Source organism: Brassica napus, chromosome A5 (genome assembly GCF_020379485.1).
Source record: "Brassica napus cultivar Da-Ae chromosome A5, Da-Ae, whole genome shotgun sequence".
NCBI lineage: Eukaryota > Viridiplantae > Streptophyta > Magnoliopsida > Brassicales > Brassicaceae > Brassica > Brassica napus.
Genome location: NC_063438.1, coordinates 22,726,344 through 22,752,373, shown reverse-complemented (window position 1 = coordinate 22,752,373; position 26,030 = coordinate 22,726,344). Strand labels below are relative to the sequence as shown.

The 26,030-nt window shown below is 34.7% G+C and overlaps 3 protein-coding genes and 1 long non-coding RNA gene across 4 annotated transcripts; 2 read left to right on the top strand and 2 right to left on the bottom strand.

The window, feature by feature from the left end:
- Positions 1 to 3,722: 3,722 nt before the first annotated feature.
- LOC106453997 lies at positions 3,723 to 8,634 on the bottom strand. Its single transcript, XR_007339529.1, has 2 exons — positions 4,136 to 8,634; positions 3,723 to 4,049 (listed from the first exon to the last, which is right to left on the bottom strand). It is a non-coding gene; the product is annotated as an uncharacterized LOC106453997 (long non-coding RNA).
- A 213-nt stretch (positions 8,635 to 8,847) lies between these two features.
- On the top strand, positions 8,848 to 16,548 carry LOC106452078 (calmodulin-binding transcription activator 6). The gene is made up of 12 exons (XM_013894096.3): positions 8,848 to 9,095; positions 9,371 to 9,496; positions 9,580 to 9,695; positions 9,796 to 9,884; positions 9,987 to 10,032; positions 10,198 to 10,303; positions 10,422 to 10,541; positions 10,622 to 10,941; positions 11,104 to 11,804; positions 15,276 to 15,825; positions 15,918 to 16,208; positions 16,313 to 16,548. The coding sequence occupies exons 1-12, from the start codon at positions 9,029 to 9,031 to the stop codon at positions 16,340 to 16,342; spliced, it is 2,562 nt and encodes an 853-aa protein (XP_013749550.1). The 5' UTR covers positions 8,848 to 9,028; the 3' UTR covers positions 16,343 to 16,548.
- A 225-nt stretch (positions 16,549 to 16,773) lies between these two features.
- On the top strand, positions 16,774 to 20,124 carry LOC106345326 (B3 domain-containing protein At3g17010). The gene is made up of 4 exons (XM_013784543.3): positions 16,774 to 18,401; positions 19,002 to 19,293; positions 19,384 to 19,688; positions 19,779 to 20,124. Exons 1-4 carry the CDS (start codon positions 18,312 to 18,314, stop codon positions 20,037 to 20,039), a joined length of 948 nt encoding a protein of 315 aa, XP_013639997.1. The 5' UTR covers positions 16,774 to 18,311; the 3' UTR covers positions 20,040 to 20,124.
- A 201-nt stretch (positions 20,125 to 20,325) lies between these two features.
- Positions 20,326 to 21,610, bottom strand: LOC106452079 (universal stress protein PHOS32). The gene is made up of 4 exons (XM_048779757.1): positions 21,277 to 21,610; positions 20,946 to 21,055; positions 20,662 to 20,780; positions 20,326 to 20,582 (listed from the first exon to the last, which is right to left on the bottom strand). Exons 1-4 carry the CDS (start codon positions 21,458 to 21,460, stop codon positions 20,504 to 20,506), a joined length of 492 nt encoding a protein of 163 aa, XP_048635714.1. The 5' UTR covers positions 21,461 to 21,610; the 3' UTR covers positions 20,326 to 20,503.
- Between the last annotated feature and the right edge of the window lie 4,420 nt (positions 21,611 to 26,030).

Below are 26,030 nucleotides of genomic sequence, written 5' to 3'. Positions count from 1 at the left end.
TCACTGTATTTGTTTAGCTACATCGATGATAACAAAAAAATAATATTCATAAAAATATGGAATGTTGCTATTTTCTACTAATTATTTCTCTAAGTTTTATGGATTTTGCAATTGAGTAAAATAAAATAAATTTTAAAGAGATCGATTCTTACTCACCTTATCTAATCCTCAACTACAAAAATAGTTGATTGTATAATTTAAAATCACTAAAACAAGATAAAAAGGATAAAAGTTCAATAAATAACACATCTTTCTAATAATATGAAAAAGGTTAGCAAGTGAAAGCAACTTTTTTTCTTCTTAAGATTCCTATTTAACTAGGGTTAAGAATATTTAAGAGGATCAGAAGTTAAAACAAATTTACCTGGTGGTGTTCTTTATGACGGCAGCAACCTTTTTCAAGATTATTTCTCTCTGAACTTAATAGCAACACAAACTTTTTGTTTTTTTTTTTGAGAAAGAATAGCAACACAAACTTGACAATTTATATTTGAATTTGTTTTCTGAATCTATGTTTTAATAGCAAAATGTGTCCTTTTTTAAATAGAAGACTACCCTGTTTTAGTAATTTGGCTGCGGTCTTTGCTGACTTGAACGTTTTCTTCTTCTTTTTTGGTAAGAGATAACACAGATCTTCTTCTTTTTTCTTCAAAAAGAGATAACACAGATCACAATCATAATGTTAGGAGATCAAATTCAAAACATAAATAGATTTTTTTTATAAAATAACAAAAAATCTTATCCTACAGGTCAGCAAAACCAAATAAGGAATCTTTTTTTTCACTAAATAGAGCTTCCAATAAATAATAAGGAATCTATTTAACCTAAATAGAGCTTCCAAGAAATAATAAATTATTAGACAACCTTTTTTTGAAAAAACTATCCAAATTATTTTATCTTAAATGTTTTTAAAAAGAACATCAGGCTATAAGGTCTTTTCTAATTTATTATGTTAATTTTCAGCCTATTATGGTTATAAAATTAACAGAAAACAACAATATTTTATGATTTACTATCAGTTTTATTGTTCATTAGATTAATGCATTTATTACGATTAAATGATCTCATTTTCTTTCTTTATCATTATCCATCCCATTAAAGAGTTGTTAACACTGTGACCCGACGCGTAAATAAACTTACGTAAATAATGACGCACGTTGACCAAACAATTTATTACTCGCGTTCGCGTATGACATTCTATCTTATCCACCGATAACATAATTGCTTTTCAATAGTCGTCATCTTGACGTCTTCGAATTGTAATTTGGTGGTAATTTCCTAGATAATCACTTTGATTTTTTTTTGGGGAGCAAATCACTATTTGAAATTATGACAGATTAGTTACCAAAACAAAAAGCTATTACATTGATTTATTGATTATGGTTATTAGTGTTACAAGTTTAATGTGTCACACCATCAAGAACTTATATCAGTTGCTGTATTTTTTTTTGTCAATTTTGTTATATATCAATTATTTACACGTAGAAAATTTACGATAGTTCATGTTATATTTCGGGGGCCTAAAGACCAAAGAAATTTAAATTTTTATAAATGATTTATTTGTAAAGGATAGAAAAATCGGAGGCTCAATTGTAATAAATGAAGCAATCAGGGGCCTGCTTTGGTAATGAATTTTTTGTTAATTTTTGTGAAAAAAATTGGGGGTCACAAGCTGTGGCTTCATCCCACTCCCCTCGGGACCTTCCCTACATCTATCTACATGCATTACGTAATATTTCATCCAATTCATAATAAAATGACATTTTTCATACAGATTAAAAAATAATTTAAACATGTTTATATTTTTATTAATTATACATATTTAATCAATAATATTTGAGATAAAATAAAATTATTTATAAAATTAATAAATTTATAATTTACTTTTAGTTGAAAATTACATTAAAATTCTAAAATGACATTGTTTTGTAGCAAGAAAAAAATGTTAACGTAACACTTATGAAACACAAAGAACAAGGAGTATGATAATACATACACATTACACACAAGTACATAACTCACAGGTTCTTTTATATCAAAGTCCACAAAAACCTCTACTCTTTCGGATATATCTCGCATTCAAGATGAGGATCGAGAAGATGAGGAGGAACCGAGGAAGAAGAGAAATGCTATCAGCACACGATAGAGTTTCACGAGGACCAGCTTCTTCTCTTCCAACTCCCATAATATCTAATCTAAGTAATATACAAGAGTAGCGAGACACAATGATATTCATCTTATCGTTATCAAACCCTGTGTTGCACATCTGATCACCGTAGGAGTCCGTTTAGCCGCCGTATCGTTCTTCCATATCCCGATGAAAACATCATGCGCTGACAGCACATACTTTTTAGGCGGCGCCATCCAACGAGGATTTTTGAAGACCCAAGGCGAATTTTAAAAATAAATTTTTACAATATGTAATTATATTTTTTAATTTGTAATTTAAAAGTAAAGGTTAAAATAATAAGTAGAAAACTGTTATTTTTAGAGAAAGTTAAAATAATGATTTGATATTTAGAAAAAAAAATAATCATTTAAATACAATGATAAAATAATAAAAATAAAAGTAATAATAAAAAATATTGAACAAAAATAATGGTAGATAAAGTATAGAAATTTTTGTCGTTTAAAAAAATGATGATATATAAAAGAATATGTATGTTAAAACGTATTATTTATTTTTTCTATAAATTATTTCATCAAACTATCATAATGTATAAATAAAAAATACAAATAGCTAACTTTTGGTAAGGAAAAAATTGGATTATAATAAGTAACAAAAGCAAAACGAAAATCAGTAGTGTGAGAGTGTGAGTTATACCATGTCAGCTCTTCAATTAATTCTTTGCATTTTAGTTATAAGTTATAACTGGGTTGATTTACCGGATCGCTGGGTCACTGGGTCGACCGCGGGTGAACCGCGGGTTAATAAATGAATTAATTTTATTATATAATAATATATTAGCTATGAAAATAAATATATAAAAACTAAAGTTTAATATTTTCTAAATGTTTTTTAAAACATAAAATAATAGTTTGGATATGTATATACTTTATGTTTAAAAAGTATTTAAGAAATACTTAACTTTAGTTTTTATATTTTTATTTTCATTTGACATGCAAAATATCAGAAAAATAGTTTAGACTTTTTTTTTTTTTTTTTTTTTTGAACACGAAAATAGTTTAGACTATTTAAAATTTTCTGTAATAAAGTAAGAGTTATGACATCTAAAATAATCAAGATATAAAACTCACAAATATTTAAATATCTAATGTGAATAATAAATTAACTTCAAATTCAAAATAAACTAAAAGTAAAAGATCATTGTAATAAATTATCAATAACATAAATAAACTAACACCAAATCACATCAACTAATTTTGATTCTCTCTATCATCGTTCACTTCATTTTTTTAGGTGGTATAGTGAATTTTTTTTATCAAAATCTAAAAATCACAAATATAAGACTTAAAATAGAAAACTTAACTTTTTTTTTGTAAGCACCTAACTTTTTAATTGAAAACTTAGAATATAAAATATAATCTAAAAACTAAAAAGGTCCAAGTTATTTATTGGTTCAACTCGTATCGGATTCCGGATTTTAGTGGATTTTTACAGGTTTCTAAATATTGAGTTTTTCATAAAACTCAAACCGGATTTTTCCTGGGTCACCAGATTTACCGGTTCAACCGCGGATCCGGGTCGGGTTTCAAAACACTGGTTATAACACATCTTGAAATTTATTAGAATAAAAGCATTCATCGAAAACAAAAGTTAAATTCAGAATCATGTGAAAATCTACCTAAAACTATACATTTAACTCTACAGAATAATTTTATGAAATTAGGGACTCTAAAAACTGCACATTTTGCGGGGGCCTAAAGCAGAAGCCTTATCAAAACCATGGTAAGCACGCCGCTGACGCCATCCACCGCGAGATAGCAGCTTGAAACGCCAATGTCGCATTGTTCTCGAGATACTCTGGATGACAGTAGATCCACTTTCAACGCCTCCCAGCTCCCCGGTTTGACCATAACTGTAATTCCTAAACCAGACCAACAAAATCGAAATTGTGTCAAGAAATTGAAAGTTAGACTGAACCGGAAATCGTTTCAATTGCAATAAACGTACCAGTAAACCGATAAAGCTCCTCGACCATGGTAGTAACGAAACTCCAAGAGTACATGGATACGTTAATTTATAGTAGTCGTCACAAAAAAGCTGATCAGGAGTCACAACCCCCAAGCCAATGGTCCACCCGTCACAACACCGTACCCGCCTTTAAACCGAAATAGCGATACCGGTTAACTACTAGCGGTTCAATTACCCGGTTAACATTTAATAAAACGATTTAGCTATAACTGGATGAAGTTTTGCTTCCAACGTGACCAGGCCTGAACGTGACCAAGAAAGGCAGAGACTTCCTTGATTCCTTGAAATTTATCTCCGGCGGTACCGAAGTCAAGAGGCTGATACTCAGTAGCGGCGTTGATGAATAATCGGCAATCCCAAAAACCGACAGCGTGAGCGACAAGACTGTTTCGTTTTGAGAATAGATTCTCGAACTGATATGTCTCAAAAAAAGACGGAGACTGTATGGTTACATCAAAACTCGGACCATCTTTTACATTCCCATCCTTTGTCGCATAGATGTTTTCCTTTCACGATCTTCACGACTGGCTTTATAGATGAGTTCGAAGACTCGGAGTCTACAGCGTTGGCTAGAGATTTGGTCTGAAAGACGACCAATGCCACTGCAAGAAGCAGCAGGAAGAGTAAGGGTTTTGAAACATAAGTTTGGTTGATCAAACTTTTCTCGTTTGTCTTCTTATACTTCAGTCATTTAGATTCCCGTTTGTATAATAAATATAACCAAAAGCTTATTGAGAGCAGTGTCGTGTTTGTTTTAGGAGGAACTGGGTTTTCAGGAGTTTGGTGGCAGGAGAAAAGTTGCTTTTGGTGAGAGTTTTTTTTTGCTTGGTTTTGAAGATTCTTAGAGTGGAAGGTACATTGCTGAGAGTGGAAGTTTCTAAAATATGCATATACTTCTCAATGTGCATATCTTAGCGTATTGCATTGGTCTCCAATTAAGTTTTTATTTTTCTATAAGGTAAAACCTTGATCTTGAATCAAATTAAGGGAGGCTATGTCTCTTCCTACTCCTTTGGTGATTATTAGTTTGGGGGCTTCTTTTCCGATAAGTTTGGGGACTCCACTTTGGCTGCTCGCTGATGTCACGCTTTGTTTCACTTGTCCGGCTGTAACTAGGTTAAGCAGTAGGTGTGGCAATAATAATATACCACAAACAAAAGTTGTACAAGTTGTAATTTTGATGGTTTTTTAAAAGAGACAACAACTCAAGTGGTAACTCCCTCGTTGTCCCATGCATGCACTCAAGTTCAACCCAACTTTTATCTATTTTCTTTTTTGTTATTTGATATGATTATGTCCCATGATAATATGTTTAGATCCACCCATGCACGTACCTATGGTTTACTTATTGGAAGGTGTAAAATGATTTCCCACAAATGATGCATATATTTTAGGGAAAATTTGGAGAAATACACTCAAAAAGATTATAATTTGAAAACTACACCACCATTTTAAGTTTTTGGAAAAATACATTTATGTATATATGAATTTACCAAGTTGTCCAATCTTAATACTGTATTTCTCAATTCCTAATTTATTTTTTAAAAAGATTGTTTAAAAAAATCTTTTAGAGTATCTATACACAAAATCGACGACCATGAGTACAACTATCTCTTTCACGCATTACTCCCGATTATGAACTACTCCATATCTTTTTGTGCCATATCAGAACTATTTGAGCTTGTAGCTACAATGCTGTAGCTGATTTCATCTGATGCCGCTAGAGAAATATCAACAAGAGGATCTATTAAAGGAGCTGGGGATGAAGGCAGTACCAGTAAAGAGTTAAAGACAAAAGGTGAGTTGATGTCGACTGTTGGGGCCTGAGAATGAGTGTGGGAGGAAGCATTATCCGACGCCATTTCCTCTTGGCCAAGTTAGCAAACCTGTTTGAGCCTTTTGGATCACGTAACCGCTGGATATTAATTTTTTTTTTCTTTTTTTTTGAAACACCGCTGGATATTAATTAGTTATAGAGTATTGTTGGTAATAGCATGTATCTTACATGGCATATGGCATATGACGTCGAAATAAACTGATAAGTGATAAACATAACAACTAAGACCATGATTATCGGTAGGGATCTTTAAGAATTTTTTTTTTTTTTTAAATTAAAAAATAAATCAATCGCGAGTCGCTACGTGTCGTTGGGATTCGCAAACAGTGCAAAAACTTCTCAAATACCAATTCTTATTTGGTGATTTTGGGGATTGATTTTTAAAAATTTTGTGGAACCCACGCGTCTGTACACATTTTGTCAAAAACTTCTTTAAGAAACTTGGGATGTTCATGCGCTAACAGCTCATTATGTTGGTCTCAAGACAATCATCTTCATGCGATGTCTTATCTTATTTAGATAAAAAAGTCAATTCACATTAATAAAGTGTAGTTTTCAAAAAATAAAATAAAATAAAAGGTGTATTTATCAAATTTCAAACTGTTAGTGGAATAATTTACGAGTTATCCCAATATTTTCATATTCTATTTTTTATCCTCTCATTTTTAAAATACATAATTATACGTACTCGCAATACCATATTTGATATGAGAAATGTTATTTTATGAGCATATATATTATAACTATTTTTTCTAACCAAAATGAAATAAAAAACAATTTCCGTTATAAATGATTAAAAACGTAGTAAAAAGTATTTTAGACAGATCAAGGTATAGTTCAAATGTTAGAGATTTAATGTTAAAACGTAATTTGTTTTTAGCCAAAACAATTGTTAAAAAACATATCTAAAAGTTAGTAAAATACATCTAAAAAATGAAACCCACAAATCATTTAAAAATTTAACGGATATATAAGTCACATATTTTCACTCTTATGAGTCATAAGAAACTTTTTAATAGTAAGATACATTTATTTCCTAGGTTTGGTGGAATGTAACTTCCTTGTCTATATCTGGTGAAATGTAACTTCCTTGTCTCTATAAAATTGACCAAGCGTGAAAGGGCCCAGGTTCAAAGAATCAGCAGCCGCCCTGATAATTTTGTTTCTTGGAAGATCAAATCAAAGATTGCAAAAAGAACCAACAATGATGGTGTCCGTTCTTCTTTAGGAATAACTTTGCTGATCCATTCATAATGGTTTCAGCTAAAACAAGCTTAATCGATTCCCGTCATAATTCAGAAGTTGATATTTCTGATATACTTTGCGATAGTTTATTAATGTTTTTTTGGTCTAATATACATGACAAAAAGCAACTCTCATTGTTTGGAACCCACGCACAGGGCAAACCAAAATGAAACAAATCCAAAAATGAAAACTATCATATGTGTGATAGTTTATATGGTCTGAATGATAAGCATGTTTTCAGAATCGTGAGTTTTGTTTGTGGCCACATATTTATGTTGGAAATTTAGGAGTTCAACTCTAGTTCTTGGAAGATTCTTGATTTCAGTCCCAATGGCGTACGTACTTTTGAAAGGAAATATTTACTTGGTTGGTAAAAACTCAAAAGAAAGAACCGGAGTTCACGTTAATAAGTTTAAAAGTTATGAACTTATGATAGAGAGAATTGAGTGTTTGTGTCACCTACCAGTGAAATGATTGTAAAAAGATGGATCTATATGTTGTTAAAGATGAACAACTTTTTATTATATTATAAAATATTCACTCCATTTCAGGTAGGGATATGGGTGACAAATGAGATTAATTTTTTCACAGTGAGTATGATCGGATTAAAATGTTAACGTACGTTTCTGTGTCATATGATTTTTGTGAGAAAAAAGTCCTTGTGTGTTTGTGCCAAAAGGAGGAATTGGTACGACGTTATATGCCGTATTACAAGGATAATGTGGTGTTATTCTGCCATGTTATCTTGTATATATGGCTGCCATGCCATATAAAATTAAGATTCTGTTTTATCAGCGAGGAGGACTGAGTCGCAAACGTCAACTTAGCAAGTTTTAAAGATATTGATGTTCCCTTTTGAAAACGATTTACTATTAAAGTTCAAAAGCATGATCTGTACGTGTCGAGCTCAGTTTAATTAGAATTATTTTTGCGTAATAAATTAGAATTTATGATTGGTAGGGTGTTTCACGTATTATAATTTGGTCCGACTGGTTTAGGAGACGGGTCAGTTCATTAGTTTGACATCTCTGCTCTCCTGATTAACTCGGATTATCGCGTAATTGTCATTTGTCAACTTTAATAATAAAGGGGATGGAGATGAGATGAGAAAAGAAAAGTTAATAATGACCAAAAAAGTTAGGACCCACAATAAATGATGAACCATTATAAATACGCCACGTAGCTTCTGCTTCGTACACCCGCGTGTGACAGCGAGTGATCGTTTTAAAAGCTTTGGTCTGAATGCTATTTATTATTTTACCACTGTTTGTACCACGGCTCTGTTCACATTTTGGTCTTAACATACTTTTCCACGCTTCTTTACAGATATTTTAGATTTGATCCATAAGTTTTCACAAGTTTCAGTTTGGTACCTAATGTCATAAACAAATCAGGCGAAGATTCAATCCAAAAAAAAAGTGTGGCAAGTTCTATCAAGGACAAGAGAGATGTAAAAAAAAGGTAGTAGTAGTTGGGGGTGTAAATTGTCAATTTATAAAATATTCCAACTTTGTAAAGCACAAAAAAAAAACCCTTAAAAATTTAGCTGGACATTCTGTTTTTAAAATATTATTTTTAATAATATTTGATAAATAATTCCGGGGACCAGCAAAACTCTGCGTATTTTTATCAAATTTCTTCGTCTCCTCTCCCGACGAAATATTGGACCGGATAAAACGCTCTCTACCTTTTTGTCTAAGACGTGTACTTCACTTTCCAAGGCTTCTTCGTCGGTGTGTTACTTTCTCTGTTCAGGAAGAAAAAGCTTGGAACGAATACTGTGAAGCAGGATGGATGGTGATGGTTCTTCCGGGAGACTTATCGGCTCTGAGATTCATGGATTCCATACCTTACAAGGTAACCTCTCCATCTCTGTATTATTAGTCTGAGTTCTTCTTCCTTTTGACTTTTCTATTGCTTCTTGTTGGAATCCTCAATCGCATGACTCTGGTTGGTTGGTTCTCAAGGTTTCTTTCAGTGTTAATTTTATATAATATATATTTGGAATAAAAAACTTTTTTGGAAAGCCTATTATATTGTGTGGGTGACGTGGCAATTTCGTTACAGCTGAAATGAAATTTTTGCAGTTTTTAAAACATGTTTTATGGTTGTTGTCTTGTGTTTTGTTGCAGATCTTGATGTACAGACAATGTTGGAGGAAGCAAGAAGCAGGTGGCTCCGTCCTAACGAGATTCACGCTGTCCTCTCTAATCCTAAATACTTCACCATCAATGTCAAACCTGTCAACTTACCAACCAGTAATAAATCATACTCAGTATCTATATTCAATTTGCCATGACTTGTTAGTTCTTATAACACAACCCATGTTATGTTCCTGTAGGTGGCAGAATCATTCTGTTTGATCGTAAGATGTTGAGGAACTTCAGAAAGGATGGTCATAATTGGAAAAAGAAAAAAGATGGAAGGACTGTTAAAGAAGCTCACGAACACCTCAAAGTGAGTGTTCTTTTATTTCTTTGCTTTTAAATCTTAAGAGCTCATATCATAGTCTTCTCTCTCTCTTATAAAGAACTAATGTCTTTCGATGATATGCTAGGTCGGTGACGAGGAAAGGATTCATGTATACTATGCACACGGTGAAGATAACACTACCTTTGTTCGGAGGTGTTATTGGTTACTAGACAAGTACGTATCAAGCAAAAACTTGTCTGGAGGCTTTTTACTATGTTTTTTTGGAAGGTTATGAAAATAAATCATCTCTTCTTTTATTTTATTTTTTAATGTCAGGGCTCGAGAGAACATTGTCCTTGTACATTACCGTGACACACAAGAGGTTTGTCTTTTGCTACCTGTTTTTTCAACTCTTGCTTATGTTTCTTGTGTTAGCTAGTTTTGTATGGACCCAGTGTGAGTTTATTTCTACATTTATGTAGTCACTGTCTTTGATTGGTGGGCTTATTTCTAAGAAATTTTGACTGGTAAAAACTGATATGTTCAGGCAGCGACGACATCAGGGGACTCGAACTCTCCATCTGCTCATTCATCCTCAAATCTTGTGGCAGTTGAAGATATTGAATTTAACCGTGATGAGTCACTTTATCTAGGTGAGAAACGATCTTGCTCGTTTACCATTTTTCTGCTTCTCATTTACATAACGCTATAGCACTACAGATTTGCTATTGCTATGGACACTTATCACGGTTTTTTTTTCGTGACTCACAGGAATCAACAACACTCCAGTTGTAAAAACTCATGAGACTAGGCTTCATGATATCAATACGCTTGATTGGGATGAGCTGCTAGTACAAAGTGATCTTGACAACCAATCCGCACCAATCGTTGGTAAGTTATTTGAATATTAGTTTGTGAAGTAAGGAGGAGTTAAGGGACAGTGTTGAAAATACATTTTCTTTTGTGGCCAGATGATATGTCATACTTCACAGAACATCTCCAAAATGCCACAAAAGACACTGCAGAGCATCTGACAGTGGCTGATGAATCTCTTGACGCTTTGCTTAACAATGGTCCGCAAAGCCGAGAGAATTTTGGTAGGTGGATGAATTCCTTCATCGGCGACCCTAATGGTTCCTTGGAGGATCCGTCCTTTGAAGCCATGGTTACACTTGACCAGAATCCATTAGCTCCTCAAGCTACATTTCATCCTCACTCTGACTTACCTCAGCAAGTGTTCAACATAACCGAAGTTTCACCTGCTTGGGCCTATTCTTCAGAGAAAACAAAGGTATATATATTGGAAACTAAACTGAACTGAACAGAACTAAATCATATGAATAGGAATACATGTACGAATGTCAAAATGTAATTTTTATTTTTTTTTAACGTTGGTTAATTATGCTATTACAAATTACGAGAAATGCAACTTGTTTACATTTTGATTCTGCAGATTGTGGTAACTGGTATATTGCACAACAGTTATCAACACCTCGGAAGTTCAAACCTTTTCTGCATCTGTGGCGACTCGTGTGTCCCTGCAGAGTATGTCCAGGCGGGAGTCTACCGTTGTTTCATACCTCCTCACTCGCCCGGCATGGCCAACCTCTATCTTAGTGCAGATGGACACGAGCCTATAAGCCAGTGTTTCACCTTCGAACACCGTCCAGCCCCAGTTTCTGCCAAGACCGTTCTTGAAAACGATCAAGAATCCAAATGGGAAGAGTTTGAGCTCCAAGTCAGACTTGCTCATCTTCTCTTTACCTCTTCCAACAAACTCAACGTTCTCTCCAGCAACATCTCACCTGAAAACTTTCTAGATGCTAAAAAACTCTCCAACAAGACTTCTCATCTGTTGAACAGTTGGGCTTATCTGATCAAGTCTGTTCAGGGGAGTAAGGTGTCGTTTGATCAAGCGAAAGACCAAATCTTCGAGCTTACTCTGAAGAACAGGATTAAGGAATGGCTGATGGAGAAAGTGCTTGAAGGTCGCAACGCACGGGACTATGACTCTAAAGGCCTCGGTGTGATCCACCTCTGTGCCATTCTTGGGTACACTTGGTCTATCCAGCTCTTCTCGTTATCAGGTTTATCGTTGGACTTCCGTGATAAACAAGGATGGACTGCTCTTCATTGGGCTGCATACTACGGAAGGTACACAAACATCTCTCTTTTAAACAGTGTTTTAAAATCTGGACCCAACCAATAGTTGGTGATGTACTATCACAAACCAACTTATTAATCTATATTATTAAAACTGAAGTACACTTTAGTAATGTTTGGAAACATGAATAGTATTATAACTGAAAATTGTTTGGAAACGAAGATAGCAGTACTACATTAATTGTATTTCCATATTTCACTCATATTAATTATATTGTCTTAACAATATTTCACATCATTAATTATATTACCATAATAATAATAGTGTAGATTTTATTTAGTAGTTAATCAATATAAGTTTTGTGTCAATTATAAAATCAAAAAAGTAAAATAACTGAGTTTTGCATAAGGTTAAGCGTTTGTTTTAATTTGTTTTACTATAACATTTTTTTTTCAATCAGTGGAAAATTACGTAGCCAAAAACATAATTCAAAAACATGTTTAGTGAATAAAATCATAACTTAAATCAAAATAATAAAAATGAATTACATTCATTGTCACTTAATTTTTCACTCAATATAATTGCTTACTAAATAAAAAAAACTCTTTCAGTTTCACTTAATTTAGCAAAACACATAAAAAATATCATTTATATTAGTTTATAAAATCAGTTAGGCATGAACACTAAATATCCACTTAGGTACGAGTCGTTCCTTTCGGGTATCGTTTTATTTTGTTTTAAAATTACTCACTCCTTGAATATTATAAATTTATGTGTAGGTTTTGAGTTGAATCCTTTTGAGTCTGGATGAGTTTGGTTCTGATGTATATGACCCTAAAATATCTAAATAACCAATGTATTTGAAACGGGTTTGGATATTTGTACCAAAAATAACCATATTATCTGATTCGATCCGGATCTTTTGAATACAATTAGTTATATTACGACATATCTAAAATATAAAACACTAATTATGAAAAACAAATATTAATGTATAAAAATACAAGTATAGTTTTATTTTAGTAATTTCATTAATTATATTACTTTAACAATATATCACATCATTAATTATATTTACCGTAAAAGTAATAATGTAGATTTTTATTTATTAGTTAATCAATATTAACTTTGTGCAATTATAAAAAAAATAAAAATGTAAGATAACCGAGTTTTGCATATGGTTAATAGTTTGGTTTAATATGTTTTACTAAAACTTTCTTTTGTCTTAGTTCCAATTGGTGAAAAATTACATAGCAAAACACATAATTCAAAGGCACAGTTTATATGAACAAGATAATAATTTAAATCAAAATAATTAAAAAGTATTACATTTATTATCACTTAATGTTTCACTTCATATAACTATTTTATTAAATAAAAAATTCTTTCTATTTTTCTTATTTTTGCCAAATATATAGAAAGAGTTTCCTTTTTAATCTATTTGCAAAATCAGTTAAGTATGGACATTCGGATACTCATTGAGGTACAAGTTGTTTCTTTCGGGATTAATTTTTTTGGATTTTTAAATTAGGCGCCACTTGGATATTATAAATTTATGTATGATGCTTGAGTTGGATCCTCTCGGGTCTGAATGATTTTGATTTTGATGTGTAGAAATATAAAAATATTTAATTAACCAATGTATCTGAAAAGAGTGTATATTTGTACCAAAAATAATCTTATTACCCGACTCAATCCAAATATTTTGAATACAATTAGTTCTACGACGACACATCTTAAATATATAACACTAATGATAAAATAACAAATAATTTATAAAACCGTAAAAATTAACACCCGCACGGGCGTGCGGGTCAATCTCTAGTCTATCTTATTAAAACTCAAGTACAAAATTGGAGTGTTTGGAGACTTGAATAGAACTTTTAAAAATTTGGAGTGTTTGGAAACATGGATTGCAGTCTTTTAAAAAAAAATATTTTTGTTTGAAAACAAGGATAGTAGTATTAAGAAAAAAAGTAATGGGCTTATGTTTTTTTAAAAAATTGAAAGTTATCTAGGCCACTTTTAAAATATACCAAAATGGGTCAATCTAATTCTCTAAAAAATTTTTCTTCTAAACTAACCATAAAACAAAATTTAAACTTTATATACATATTTCAAATCAAAATAATAATTCAAATTTGATTTATATCAAAAATTGATTCAAAAATATACATATATTCAAAAATGGATTTTTACTAAACTATTTTTCAATAACCATTATAAAAAAATATTGTCAATATATATAAGAAAAATATAATACAAAGCCCAATTTGAAATACCAACTCAAATTATGGTTTTCATATTTCATATTAAGTTTTAAAAATATAATATATGTAATTATTTATATGATGGTATGTATAAAATACTATTAATTATATGATTACTTATATGATGGTACATATAAAATACGATTAATTATATGATGATAAAATACGATATATAATAATGACTAGGGATGAGCTTTTGGATACCCATACGGGTTTAGTTCTGATCGGTTTGTATTTTGGGTTTTCGGGGTCAAAGATTTCAGCCTTATTAGAATGTTTCTAAATTTTGGTTTGAGTTCGATTTGGATCTTTGCGGGTTTGGTTTGGGTTTGGATAACTAGTTTAAATTATTTTTAAAGTCTTAAATCATTATATATTTTAAATTTCTCAAAATGTATAAATAAAATAATATATTACGTATAAATTGAATAACATATGTCATAATACTTAAGCTTAACATATCAATTGGCTTTATTTAAAATTTTGGATACGAAATCAATAATTATTTTAAGTATTTTTGGTGATTTGAGTATACTTTAACTATTTCAGATATTTACTTTTGACTATCTATATATATTTTCAAGTATTTAAACCAATTTAAAAGTATCATTTTTGATGTTTTATATACGTTAAATCTAAAAATAATTAATATATATAAGTATATAAATCTATTTTTAGATAAATTCGGATACCCAAATACTTCGGTTCGGATCAGATTCGGTTCTCTAAATAACAAAATTTCGAATAATTAGAATATTTAATCAATTTATGTTTGGGTTTGGTACTATATCTTTGGATCGGTATCGGTTATGTTCCTCGGATTCATTTTTCCAAATCCTAATAATTACATGAAAAACAAATATCAACATATTTTTCAAAATATACACCCGCGCACCTGCGTGGGTCAAAATCTAGTTAGTTTTATATTTGAAGTCAAAAGTTGATTTTACATTTAATTTTCTTTTGGTTTGTACTTCAATTTTGTTTAATAATTATTTCTATTGAAAATTTTAATAACTAAATTTAATTATGTCGGTAAAATTTACGGTATTTAACTAACAAAACATTTAGATTTAATTCTATTTGTATTCTTTGATTGAACTTAATTAAACTTGGTTTAACCCGATTGAATCCGGTCGAACCAAAGCTTTCTCAGTTTAGTTACCGGTCCGGTTTTAATAATACTGTTTTTAAAGTAACAGTTAGTAGTTACTTGTTTCTAGTTTACACACTTTCTTTTGTGCTTTGAAGGGAGAAAATGGTGGCTGCTCTTCTCACTGCTGGGGCCAAACCGAACTTGGTGACAGACTCAAGAAAGGATAATCTTGGCGGATGCACGCCGGCTGATCTGGCTCAGCAAAACGGGTTTGATGGTATAGCTGCTTATCTAGCTGAGAAATGTTTGGTAGCTCAGTTTGTAGCCATGAAGCTTGCTGGAAACATTAGTGGAACCCTGGAGACTTGCAAGGGGGAGATGTCAAACCAAGGTCCTCTCCCTGACGATGAGCAGAACCTTAAGGACGCTTTGGCGGCATACAGAACAGCTGCAGAAGCAGCGGCTAGGATTCAGGGAGCGTTTAGGGAGAAGGCTTTGAAGACAGCACGGTCAAAAGTGATCCAGTTTGACAACAAGGAAGAAGAGGCTAAGAGCATAATCGCGGCGATGAAGATTCAGAACGCATTCCGCAAGTACGATACGCGTAGGAAGATAGAAGCTGCTTACAGGATCCAGTGTAGGTTCCAAACATGGAAAATGAGAAGAGAGTTCTTGAATATGAGGCGTCAAGCAATTAGGATCCAGGTATGCAGTGGGATAAGACTTGAGTTCATAAGTCTTGTCTGAAGTTTGCAACTCATGAGTGTATGTTAAAGCCTGTTTCTTTTGTTTTGTAGGCGGCATTCAGGGGGTTACAAGCAAGGAAGCAGTACAGGAAGATCTTATGGTCGGTAGGAGTGCTGGAGAAGGCAATAATCAGGTGGAGACAAAAGAGAAAATTGTTTATAGGACTCCAAGTGAGCGAAGCTGAAGCAGAGGAAAAAGCAGAGGAAGATTTCTACAAGGCGAGTCAGAAACAAGCAGAGGAGAGGCTTGAGAGATCTGTAGTGCGGGTCCAAGCCATGTTCAGGTCTAAGAAAGCTCAAGAGGATTACAGGAGGATGAAACTTACTCATGAAGAAACTCAGGTAAGATTATGTTTGCTTTTTGAATATCTCAGTTTAGAAACACACACACACACACTAAACGATACTTGAATTAACTAAGAGTATTTGTTGATGGTGTGATGCAGTTGGAGTATGAGTTCTTGCATGATGTTTGATTAGAAAATGGTGGCTATTGAGAGGTGGATCCAAGAGAGTTTGGTGTGGAGTATTGATGCTCTTGATCTGTAAACTACTTTCCACCTTCCCCTAAACTGGTTTAGAATAAAATATTACATAACTAAGCCAATCTCTGTTGTTGGTGGTTTTATGGGAAATGATAAACAAATTTAACAAATACTAGTAAATTTATCTATTTCTAAAATTGAGTTCGTCTGTGAGACCAGTAGTCTAAATCTAGGACTTGTACACTTGTAGAATGCAAATGGCTGTGTAATAATTCGTGAATTGGAAGCCATGCAGGTCATGATTGCATCTCTTATCAGGTACATAATGGCCAGCAAGTGGATTTAATTACTAGTAACCACTAACCATAGAAGTAAGAGATAATTTGCTATGTATACATTTCTTCATCTCTCCGTTCTCTTTCTTCGTGTTTCATTTTCTTTTTTTCATCCTCGTTCTCTTTCTTCATTTTCCCTTTCTTTTTCTTCATGTTCCATTTCTCTGTTTCACGAAAGGTATCTACGGTCGATTTCAAAAAAAAAAAAATTGGGTACAACAAAAGGTTAAAACCAAGCGCTCGTAGCTTAGTGGTAAAGGAGGTACAGCTGTACTGCCCGCCACCCGGATTCGAGTCTTCGCCACAACGGATTTAACATCCCTTCTGTTGGAGCGCTGGACCCCTTTCGGGGATAGTTGGGAATGTGGCTGTCCCAGATACCAGAGTTATCAAAAAAAAAAAAAAAACAAAAACAAAAAGTTAAAAATTAGAAACCATTGGAATGGAATCAGATTAGGGGTACCTACAATGGTTTTCTGAGAAAACTTCAGCAATTATAAAGAGACTTTGCAATGATGCAGGAGAAAGGACATGACGAATCCTTTGACACCGGCGTTTAGGGTTTTTGCTGTCTGACCGTGCTGTTTTGGCTTTGAAGGCCTCCCGCAAGCTGTTCTAGGCTTAACATGATCATAAAGAGCAGATCATCGGGAAGCCAATATTACTGAGTTCTGTCTTTTGGTTTAACTGAGATTTCTCCTTTTGCGGCAAGGGGATGTTCCATCTCTGTCTAGGCTGGTGGTTAGCTGCTTGGCTTGTTGTGTCAGTCCCATTAAGAAGAGCCTCTGTTTAGTCGTTTATTTTATTTTTCCACTTCTAGTTATCTTTGTATTTTTGTCAAAAATAAAAAATTGATAATAATATCTTAACATTTTTACCAAAAAAGAAAAAGGTAAATAATTATGTGTTATATTGTCTTGTGACCAAGTCAATAACAGAATTGTATTGTCTTGTAACTGAATATTTGCGACCTTTTTATCAATACAGAAAAGGTTTGTTACTAGAATTCAAAATCTGATTATACAGTATGGTCGAACTCGAAACTATTTTCTCATTTTATAGCATATGAATATATATGTCTCGTGTGTTTATTTTCTTTAGGTATCACAGAAACACATTAACTTGGTGTGATCCTCAGAAGATGACCTCATCTTTGTAGGACCTTTTTGTTTTCCTTACTTTTCAGTTCCTAGAGGAAAAGACTTTGGACTTTGACTGCCAGAAACATAAACTTTTTTAAAAAGTTACTGAATATAATTTTGAGGTTAATGACTGTGGGTTAAAACAAAACGCAAGAAGGGAAAGTTTTAAGGGAGTGCTTTTGGCACAGGGATTTTCAGGTACTAAAACAGGCATATTCTGCTTTTGCGTGTCTGTGAAGTCAGTTTGTAACAGCTATTGTGTCTTTTCTCTCAACATTCAGTTTGACTATACATGGGTGCTTTTTCACAGTTGTTTTTGAAAATAAATGAAAAAGGCAAATTACTTTTGTTAGGGGATAACGAGGCACACTTTCCTCACTTACAACACCAGAGAGTTTACCAGAGAAACGAAGAGAGAGATAGTCAAGAGAGCCAAAGAGGAGGTTTTGGGTGAAAGAAAAACAAGTCTGTTGAAGTAGAGAGATGGGTTGGAACGGTCGGATTAAGGAAGAAAGGAAGAACCTGAGCTTCTTCAAGATCTTCCAGAGTGCAGACCTATCCTCTGAATGCATGGTAAACTTCTTTATATAACCTTTTCTTGTCATTGAACGTTGTGGGTTTCTTGATAGCTTTGTTTCAAAAGCAGAGTATCTTCTTCTTCTTCTTCTTTGAAAAGATCTCTGAAACTTCACGTTCTCTGTGTTTGAAACGTCTATGGGGTCTGTGTTTGGGTTTATGGGGTCTCAAGGCTTTGACAAGTCGAATCTTGTTAGTTTTGTATGAAAAGTTTGAATCTTTTGGTTGGTTGTTGTTTAGAAAGTGTCTTTTGTTCACTCTGTGAAACATTTTTAGTTGTTGCTTCTGTCTGAATCTGTATGGTCAGATATGTTTGTGATAAGACCAACGTGTTGATTAACTGTGAAAGTTTGAATCTTTTGGTTGGCTGTTGTTTAATGAAAGGTCAAAACTTTCTACTGCTTTGTCTGAAGTGTCTTCATTTGTTCACTCTTTTCTCATTTATAGTTGTTGCTTCTCTGTCCGAATCTTTCCTCTCTGCTTTTCTTGATCTCTTGTGCAATATCTATTTGTGATTAGATGTGAAAAATTGAAACTTTAGTGTCAAGTCTTTGATGTAGTTTGACAAGAAAGTTAACTGTTGTATGTCCAACACAGAGAGCGCTTCCTTACAACTTCATGCAAAACCTCTCCAAGGAAGACTTCTCATACAAGATGGTGATAAGAGCGGAGTGGGGAAGCTCATGGGAAGTAGACGTCTCCAAGAACCCGAGGTTCTACTACGTGGAGAAGTCCGGATGGAACCAGTTCGTGAGCGACAATGCCTTGGGAGACAACGAGTTCATCACCTTTACTCACAAAGGGTCAATGTCCTTCAACGTCAACATCTACGGGAAGAACGGCAAGGAGATTGTCACACCGCGAAAACCTCTTACAGCAACTCCTCTGAGTAAGGTTTAACCGTTTAATGCTTTATTGAAAGAGAGGATGTTGTGTAAGAAAGAAGAATTGAGTTTCTTTGGTTTGATGGTGGAAACAGGTGGCGTGAAGAAAGAAGAAGGTGAGAGAAGCTACAAGGATGTGAAGAAGGAAGAGGAGACATGTGAGTCCATGGATGGAGTTGAGGTTGAAGAAACTACAAAGAAGGCTTACAAAACATCCAAGAAGAAGAAGAAGAAGAAGAGCAAGAAAGTGGTTACTCATGTGGAAGTTGGTGAATCATCGAGAGGCAGGAAGAAGAAAGCTGAGAAGCTCAAAACACTCAAGAAGAAGAAGATCAAGACAGTGAAGAAAGGTGTTCCAGAGTTCGAAATCACCATAAGGAAGTCATACCTCAAGTTCCTGGTAAAGATTACTATTCAACAGCTTTTACTATTATACAGTCTCCTTATTAGTGGTATGTGGATTTTGGATCTTTTTGTTGTTGTGTATCAGTTACTTCCGAGGGTGTTTGAGGAGGAGCATATCCCTGGTGAGTCTATGGAGTACACGATCCATCACTCGGAGATGAAGTGTTCGTGGAATGTGCTCTGCTTGGTGAGGGAGAATCGGACAGTCTTCTCAAGTGGATGGAGTCGATTAGCACGTGAGTTTCCTTTGAAGGTGGGTGACAGGTGTACCTTCAAGCTCATCAAACCAACAGAGTTTGTCCTCATCACCAAGAAGAGTAGAAAGGAGATCACTGTGATTGGCTGATGAAAGAATATTTTAGTGTCTTGCTTTTGCTTATATCTATGGAGACAATATATGATATCACTTTAGCTAATGTGTTGTTGTGTTTCTGTGTCCGCTGCTGTTTATTTCCCATGAAACTTATATAACTTATCTGTTTATGATATTAGTATTGAGACTTGCTTGCTTAATCTTGTTTATGCAAATTAATCTTTGAGACTGTGCAAATCAATGGTTATTTAGCAGTAGTGACAATAGAAGTTATGATTTGTTTAGACAATCTTTGACCTGATTGAAAAGAGTAAGTCAGTTGGTCCAAACCTCTCAACAAGAGTATTTTTATTAGAAGGTTAAGTATGTTTTACTTTTACCCATTAACAGATAAAGATACACAACATACAGAGTTCGAAAATACAGATTCAGACACAACAAACAAACACAATACACCACAGTTTATTCAGGTTCTCGGAGAAAATGAAGGACAAAGCTCAGTGGTGAGCCTTGACGACGGTAACAGGGCATGCAACGTTGTTGACAACATGGTTGCTAACACTTCCCATTATCATCCTGTTGCAGAAAAGAAACAAGACTTGTCACAAAATGTGTAAACCAAGCTTGAGATGTTGAGGAATGTTTTTTTATATACCTCTTAAGGCCACCAAGGCCACGGTTACCGATGACAAGACTTGAGAGAGGGATATGTTCAACAGCCTCACATATCTTCTCACGAGGATCTCCCCAATATATCTTCATCACTACTGTAATCTGTTGCATCATGTTTCACAGTAGATAGATCTTATTCGTTTAACACAAACCAAACACTAGTTTGTAAAAGGGAGTTTCATTCATATATAGATCAAAATGGTCACACAACTTTTATGGGTTATTCGTGCAAGTACTATTGAAAAGAGAGATCATTGCTTGCTTTACCGATTTTTGCCTAGCGGCAGTGTTGGCAATGTCAAGGGTTTCAGCATCTGGCTTCACTCCATACTTCTTCATCACGGAAGCTTCAGAGACCTCACTCAATGGAATCAACGCTGAAAACGTTACAAGAGTCAAAACAAGAAGAAGATCAACACTTGAACTCACACCATATAACAATTAATAAGACCAGGAGCCAAAACTGGCTTCATCAGCATGTTACAGAGACGATCAACTACTAAGTGAAACAAAATCTTCCAAACAACTTAAGGACGAGTACAAGTCAAACGATGCATGAGCAAGTCCAAGTTCCTTCAGGGATAATAAGAGAGCGTACGTGATCCAACGGTCTCCCAGAGCTGCATCTCGCCTTCCTCGTAATTCATATTGGGAGCCACGGTTATGAGGATTAGATAATCTCCGTCGCGGACGACGTTGTCGATCGCCCAGTTCAAAGCCTTCTTGCTGCACTCCGAGAAGTCCACCGCCACTCCAATTCTCCGTCCACCACTCTCCGCCATCCTCTCTCTCTCTCTCTCTCTCTTTCTCTCTCTCTCTCTGTACGAGTACCACCTTTTTCAGCGAAAGCTTGATTCTTTCTCTCACTGTCTGAAAAATAGCGCTACTGGAAGACAAATGGTGTTTGGTCGGAAAGGACTAGACTAGGGAGATTAAAATCCTCTGTAACGCGGTCTATGATCTATTTTAATTTCTAACCGTTAGATATATTGAAAGACGATCGTAGCCTTAGAATTATAATATCTCACAAAACAGTGGTTTTTTTTTTATCTTCACAGAAGAAAAGTGTAACGGAGAAGAGTATCTAGAACGTCGATCTCAAGAACACACAAGATAGTAACTCAAAATAAGAAACTCATCTTATTAATCTCTTGAGGAAACTACTCAAAACCTCAAGCTCTCAATCTCACAATCTCAAAACTCATAAGTTATGCAACATCATATGCATCTCCTTATATATAACTCAATATTTCCTAAACTCATTAGGAATCACACAAATAGATAATTTTCCATTCCATAATTCAATAGAATTAGATAACTTGCATCCCAAGTTATTTCTCAAGTTTCCTTTTTTCTTCAAGCTTAATCCAACATTCTCCCTCTTAAGCTTGAAATCACTCTTTGACAAATCTTGAACTCCAATAAGATTTCTCATCTCCTTGAACTTAAATTTTCCACAAGCTTTAGTTGATACCATGAACTCTCCCTCACAAGAATACAACACCATTGTTTCTTGCTTTTGTAAATACCACGGCTTTCTCTTTCTCTTCTTCTTACCATGTTCTTCATCATCTGAATGCACACTCCTCACCACATCTCTGAACGTCCCATGAATCCTTGAAAATCTTGAAACCGCTTCAATATTAAACTTTCCCACAGCTTTAGACCCATTCAGTAAAAACTCGAAATCACTAGCAACACTGATAGCATCTTTATTACGAAATCCATCTGTGGAATCTAACAAGCTAAACGAAGTGATGTCATCCTTTATAACCTCACAGCTCAAAACAGAAACAGAGTCCACAACTTTTGTAAGAGAATGTGAACATATGAACTCCATGGGAATATTATCCTTTCCTACACTAAACCAATCATCGCTTGGCCTGCTTCCTCGGCTCCGATATGAGCACACCCAGTCACTGGTTTCACGCACTGATAGCATTTCTGCATCTCCAGGTGAGACCTTCCAAAATGTCTCTCTATCAGTAACATGTGCACTCAGACATTCCACAATCTCTTGCCCGTCATGAAACGGTACAACTTTTTCAATATCTATCACTGAACAAGAAAACGGCTTGCTCCATCCATACGATATAGAAGAATCTGGCACCTTCACTCTGACCCAGTCTCCAATTTTAAGCTCCTCCACACGTTCCAGTTTAGAAGGATCAGCTTTCAAGCCTCGAGATACTCCAGGAAACCCAACTCGTAAGATCTCATCCTTGTCAACACATAAAACAGTATAAACACTATCACGTGATTGGCCTGCCCAAGCAAACAGTAATACCACTATCACAATGCTGACTTCATTTTGTAATTCCAGTTCATCATCTCGAGAAATAACCTTCTGTTTCAAAACAGAAACCTTTTCCCAGCTACGCTCTATCTTGGAGAGCTTCATTTTAGCCATAGGTGTATCATCTAATCCAACTTTCAGATTCTCTAACTTCTCAAGTTCTTCAATCTCATGTCGGATACCTTCACTTTCAGATTGAAACATATGTCTTTGCCTCTCTAGTTTTTCTCGCTGAACAAGTGACTGTATACGCTCAAGTCTCTTCGCCGCTATAGACATCTCAAAAACGTCTTCCTTCTCCTTGAGTGCTCTCTGAAGTGAATGTATCTCATATTCTTGTCTCTTGACAATCTCATTGGCTTGGCTCAAGAACTGTGACTTGTTTCCAAATCCAGAAACCGCCACAGAAACCTTCTTTTGTGATATTGAAATCTCAACACTTATTTGATCTAGCTCTCGCTCTCCAAGATAAGAGGACGACTGTACAGCAGCAAGCTCCTTGTCTCTTTCCCTAAGTTTATGCTTTAACTCTCTGGCCTTTGCAGCTAACTCCACGTTTGCCTGCTTCAGCTTCTTTTGTAGGCTCTCATGCTTAATCAAAGAAGTTTCGAAGATTACCTCATCACTCTTACTATCCTTTTTCTTCTTCCTTTTCTCTTTTGGATCTTTGGTAGACTTCTTCACGTCAGTCTCTGAATTCTCAGTTTGTATTTTCTCCTTACTTCCCTTCTCAAAGAAATCGAATTCTTGGAGAATCTTAGTGAGCTTCATGACGTTATCTTCTTTTATGTTCGCATGGACCTTCTCTTCGTACCCAGATGCACTCATCATCTTCTGTAGCTTCTCCTTTTGTTTTGGCAGTTCGGCAATCTTGTTTCTGATCTTTTCTTGTTCAGCTTCTGTGTTAATGTCCCTGTTCACTTTGAGATATACCTTGAGGTTCTCTTTCACTCTCTCTACTGCAGAACCAGCAGGAGCTGCGTGTTCTCCCTTCAACAGAACCTCTGACGACAATAAATTTGCAAGAGTATTGATATCCAACTCGTGAGATTCTAAAATCGCGGATGTTATGTTATTTTCACATAGAGCAAACACATGTAATTTTTCTGCTTTCTGTTTCTCCAGCTCTTTACACAACTTCCCTACTCTCAACCTTCGTTTTTCTTTCTCTATTTGCTTAAACCATAAGCCTCTAAATCTCAATTCCATCTCTTCAGCAGCATTCAATACTTTAATACCATCATCCACATTCTCAGTCTCTCTTAGCCACTCGCTACATACCTTAAATATCTCAGGAGCCTCGGTCTCGGTTTGATCATCCTCTTCCATGGTGTTTTTGTTTAGCCACTCTTTTAACGCCCTAACAGAACTTCCGTGTGTGTCAATGTAGCCTCTCAAAGGTACTCTGAATATTCTGATCTGTTCTTCAACCTTCTGTGCCACTTTCAGTGATCCTTTCTCAACCATGTGAACACAAGACTTACTTGCCTTGGATAACTGAAGCTTTACCTCAGCTTTTTCCTCGTAAATTTTCCTTGATTCTGCTCCGTTTTTATCTATATTCTTTAAACAACTGTACCCTTTCTCATACAGAATCCTAAGCCTTTCTCTGGCTGTAACTTCTCCATGAAGTTTCTTTTCCCCCAAGCAAAGCTTCTTTATAGTCATTAAGAACAGAGAAATATCGTAGTTAACTTGGGGTAAGCCACGCCTTAATAGCAACATACAAGGAGTCAAATTCTTGGAACTACCGAGTACTCTTGATGCAAGTTCTTTGACTTGGGATCCTAATGGTTGGTGATGAATGACTTTACTCACTTCAAGCAACTCACATAATTCACTATTATTACTCACAGCTTTCTTGCTTACACTACTGATTCTTTCAACTACGCTCCTAAAATCAGTATGACCCGAACCTTTAGCTTGAATATTACGAGTGCTTGTGTCAACTTTACGCTTATCATCTTCATTCATCGTCGTCATCTCTTCATCCGTGTCAGACTCCGATGAATTTAACTTCAAGCTCTTCGCCACCATAATTATTACAATTTGCCATGACGCTTGCTCAAATTTAAACCCTCTGTCTGTTGAAAAATGGAAACTTGTGCCTCGCAGATGATGTCTACTGAGAATTAGATCATCTCCTCCATCGCTCTCGGCCTGTTTTCCTTCATCTGATTCAAACGTCTTCTCCACCTGAGATTTCTTTGCATTCTCTTTTTCTTTCCATCTTTGTTTAAAACGATTCAGAAGGTGACTTATCTCTTTCAAACTGTCAATCAAGCTGGGGTGTTCCAGTTGCTCCTTCTCTTGCCTTACGGATGTACTGAACAGATTAAGTACTATGACTTTCAGATCATCCCAGCTTCTAAACCCATATCGTGAAATCTCATCTCCATACCATGACAGAGCATAACCTTCAGTGAACCCATACGCAAACTGTCTTGTTTCAAAAACGGTGAAGTTGTGAGCTGCAGTGAACGCGTCGATCAACTCAGACCACCTCTCCGGATCTTCACCGTAGGACATCTGAACTTCAATTGATCCCATGGCTCGTCAAAAAGCTCTGATACCAAATCTAGAACGTCGATCTCAAGAACACACAAGATAATAACTCAAAATAAGAAACTCATCTTATTAATCTCTTGAGGAAACTACTCAAAACCTCAAGCTCTCAATCTCACAATCTCAAAACTCATAAGTTATGCAACATCATATGCATCTCCTTATATATAACTCAATATTTCCTAAACTCATTAGGAATCACACAAATAGATAATTTCCAATTCCATAATTCAATAGAATTAGATAACTTGCATCCCAAGTTATTTCTCAAGTTTCCTTTTTCCTTCAAGCTTAATCCAACAGAGTAACGTTAAAAGTCAAACGTACTCTTTACTTATGACTTATTTTAATACGGTCAGATTCTGTTCCTTTTTTGTAATCATGACAACAAAATAAACAAAAAGCTTTAAAATGATGATGATGATTCTTCGTCAAAGAAATGGCCGCAAACGCTGTGTGATAATCTAGTGTTTGATGTCATGGCATTGGTA

Coding starts and splice junctions, on each gene's coding strand:
- LOC106345326 (XM_013784543.3), top strand. CDS start 18,312: ATGGGTTGGAACGGTCGGATTAAGGAAGAAAGGAAGAACCTGAGCTTC. Junction 19,294..19,383: donor TCTTACAGCAACTCCTCTGA/GTAAGGTTTAAC, acceptor TGGTGGAAACAG/GTGGCGTGAAGAAAGAAGAA. Junction 19,689..19,778: donor AGTCATACCTCAAGTTCCTG/GTAAAGATTACT, acceptor GTTGTGTATCAG/TTACTTCCGAGGGTGTTTGA.
- LOC106452079 (XM_048779757.1), bottom strand. CDS start 21,460: ATGGCGGAGAGTGGTGGACGGAGAATTGGAGTGGCGGTGGACTTCTCG. Junction 21,056..21,276: donor CTGGGAGACCGTTGGATCAC/GTACGCTCTCTT, acceptor TAACGTTTTCAG/CGTTGATTCCATTGAGTGAG. Junction 20,583..20,661: donor GGCCTTGGTGGCCTTAAGAG/GTATATAAAAAA, acceptor TTTCTGCAACAG/GATGATAATGGGAAGTGTTA.
- LOC106452078 (XM_013894096.3), top strand. CDS start 9,029: ATGGATGGTGATGGTTCTTCCGGGAGACTTATCGGCTCTGAGATTCAT. Junction 10,033..10,197: donor ATTACCGTGACACACAAGAG/GTTTGTCTTTTG, acceptor TGATATGTTCAG/GCAGCGACGACATCAGGGGA. Junction 10,304..10,421: donor TGATGAGTCACTTTATCTAG/GTGAGAAACGAT, acceptor CGTGACTCACAG/GAATCAACAACACTCCAGTT.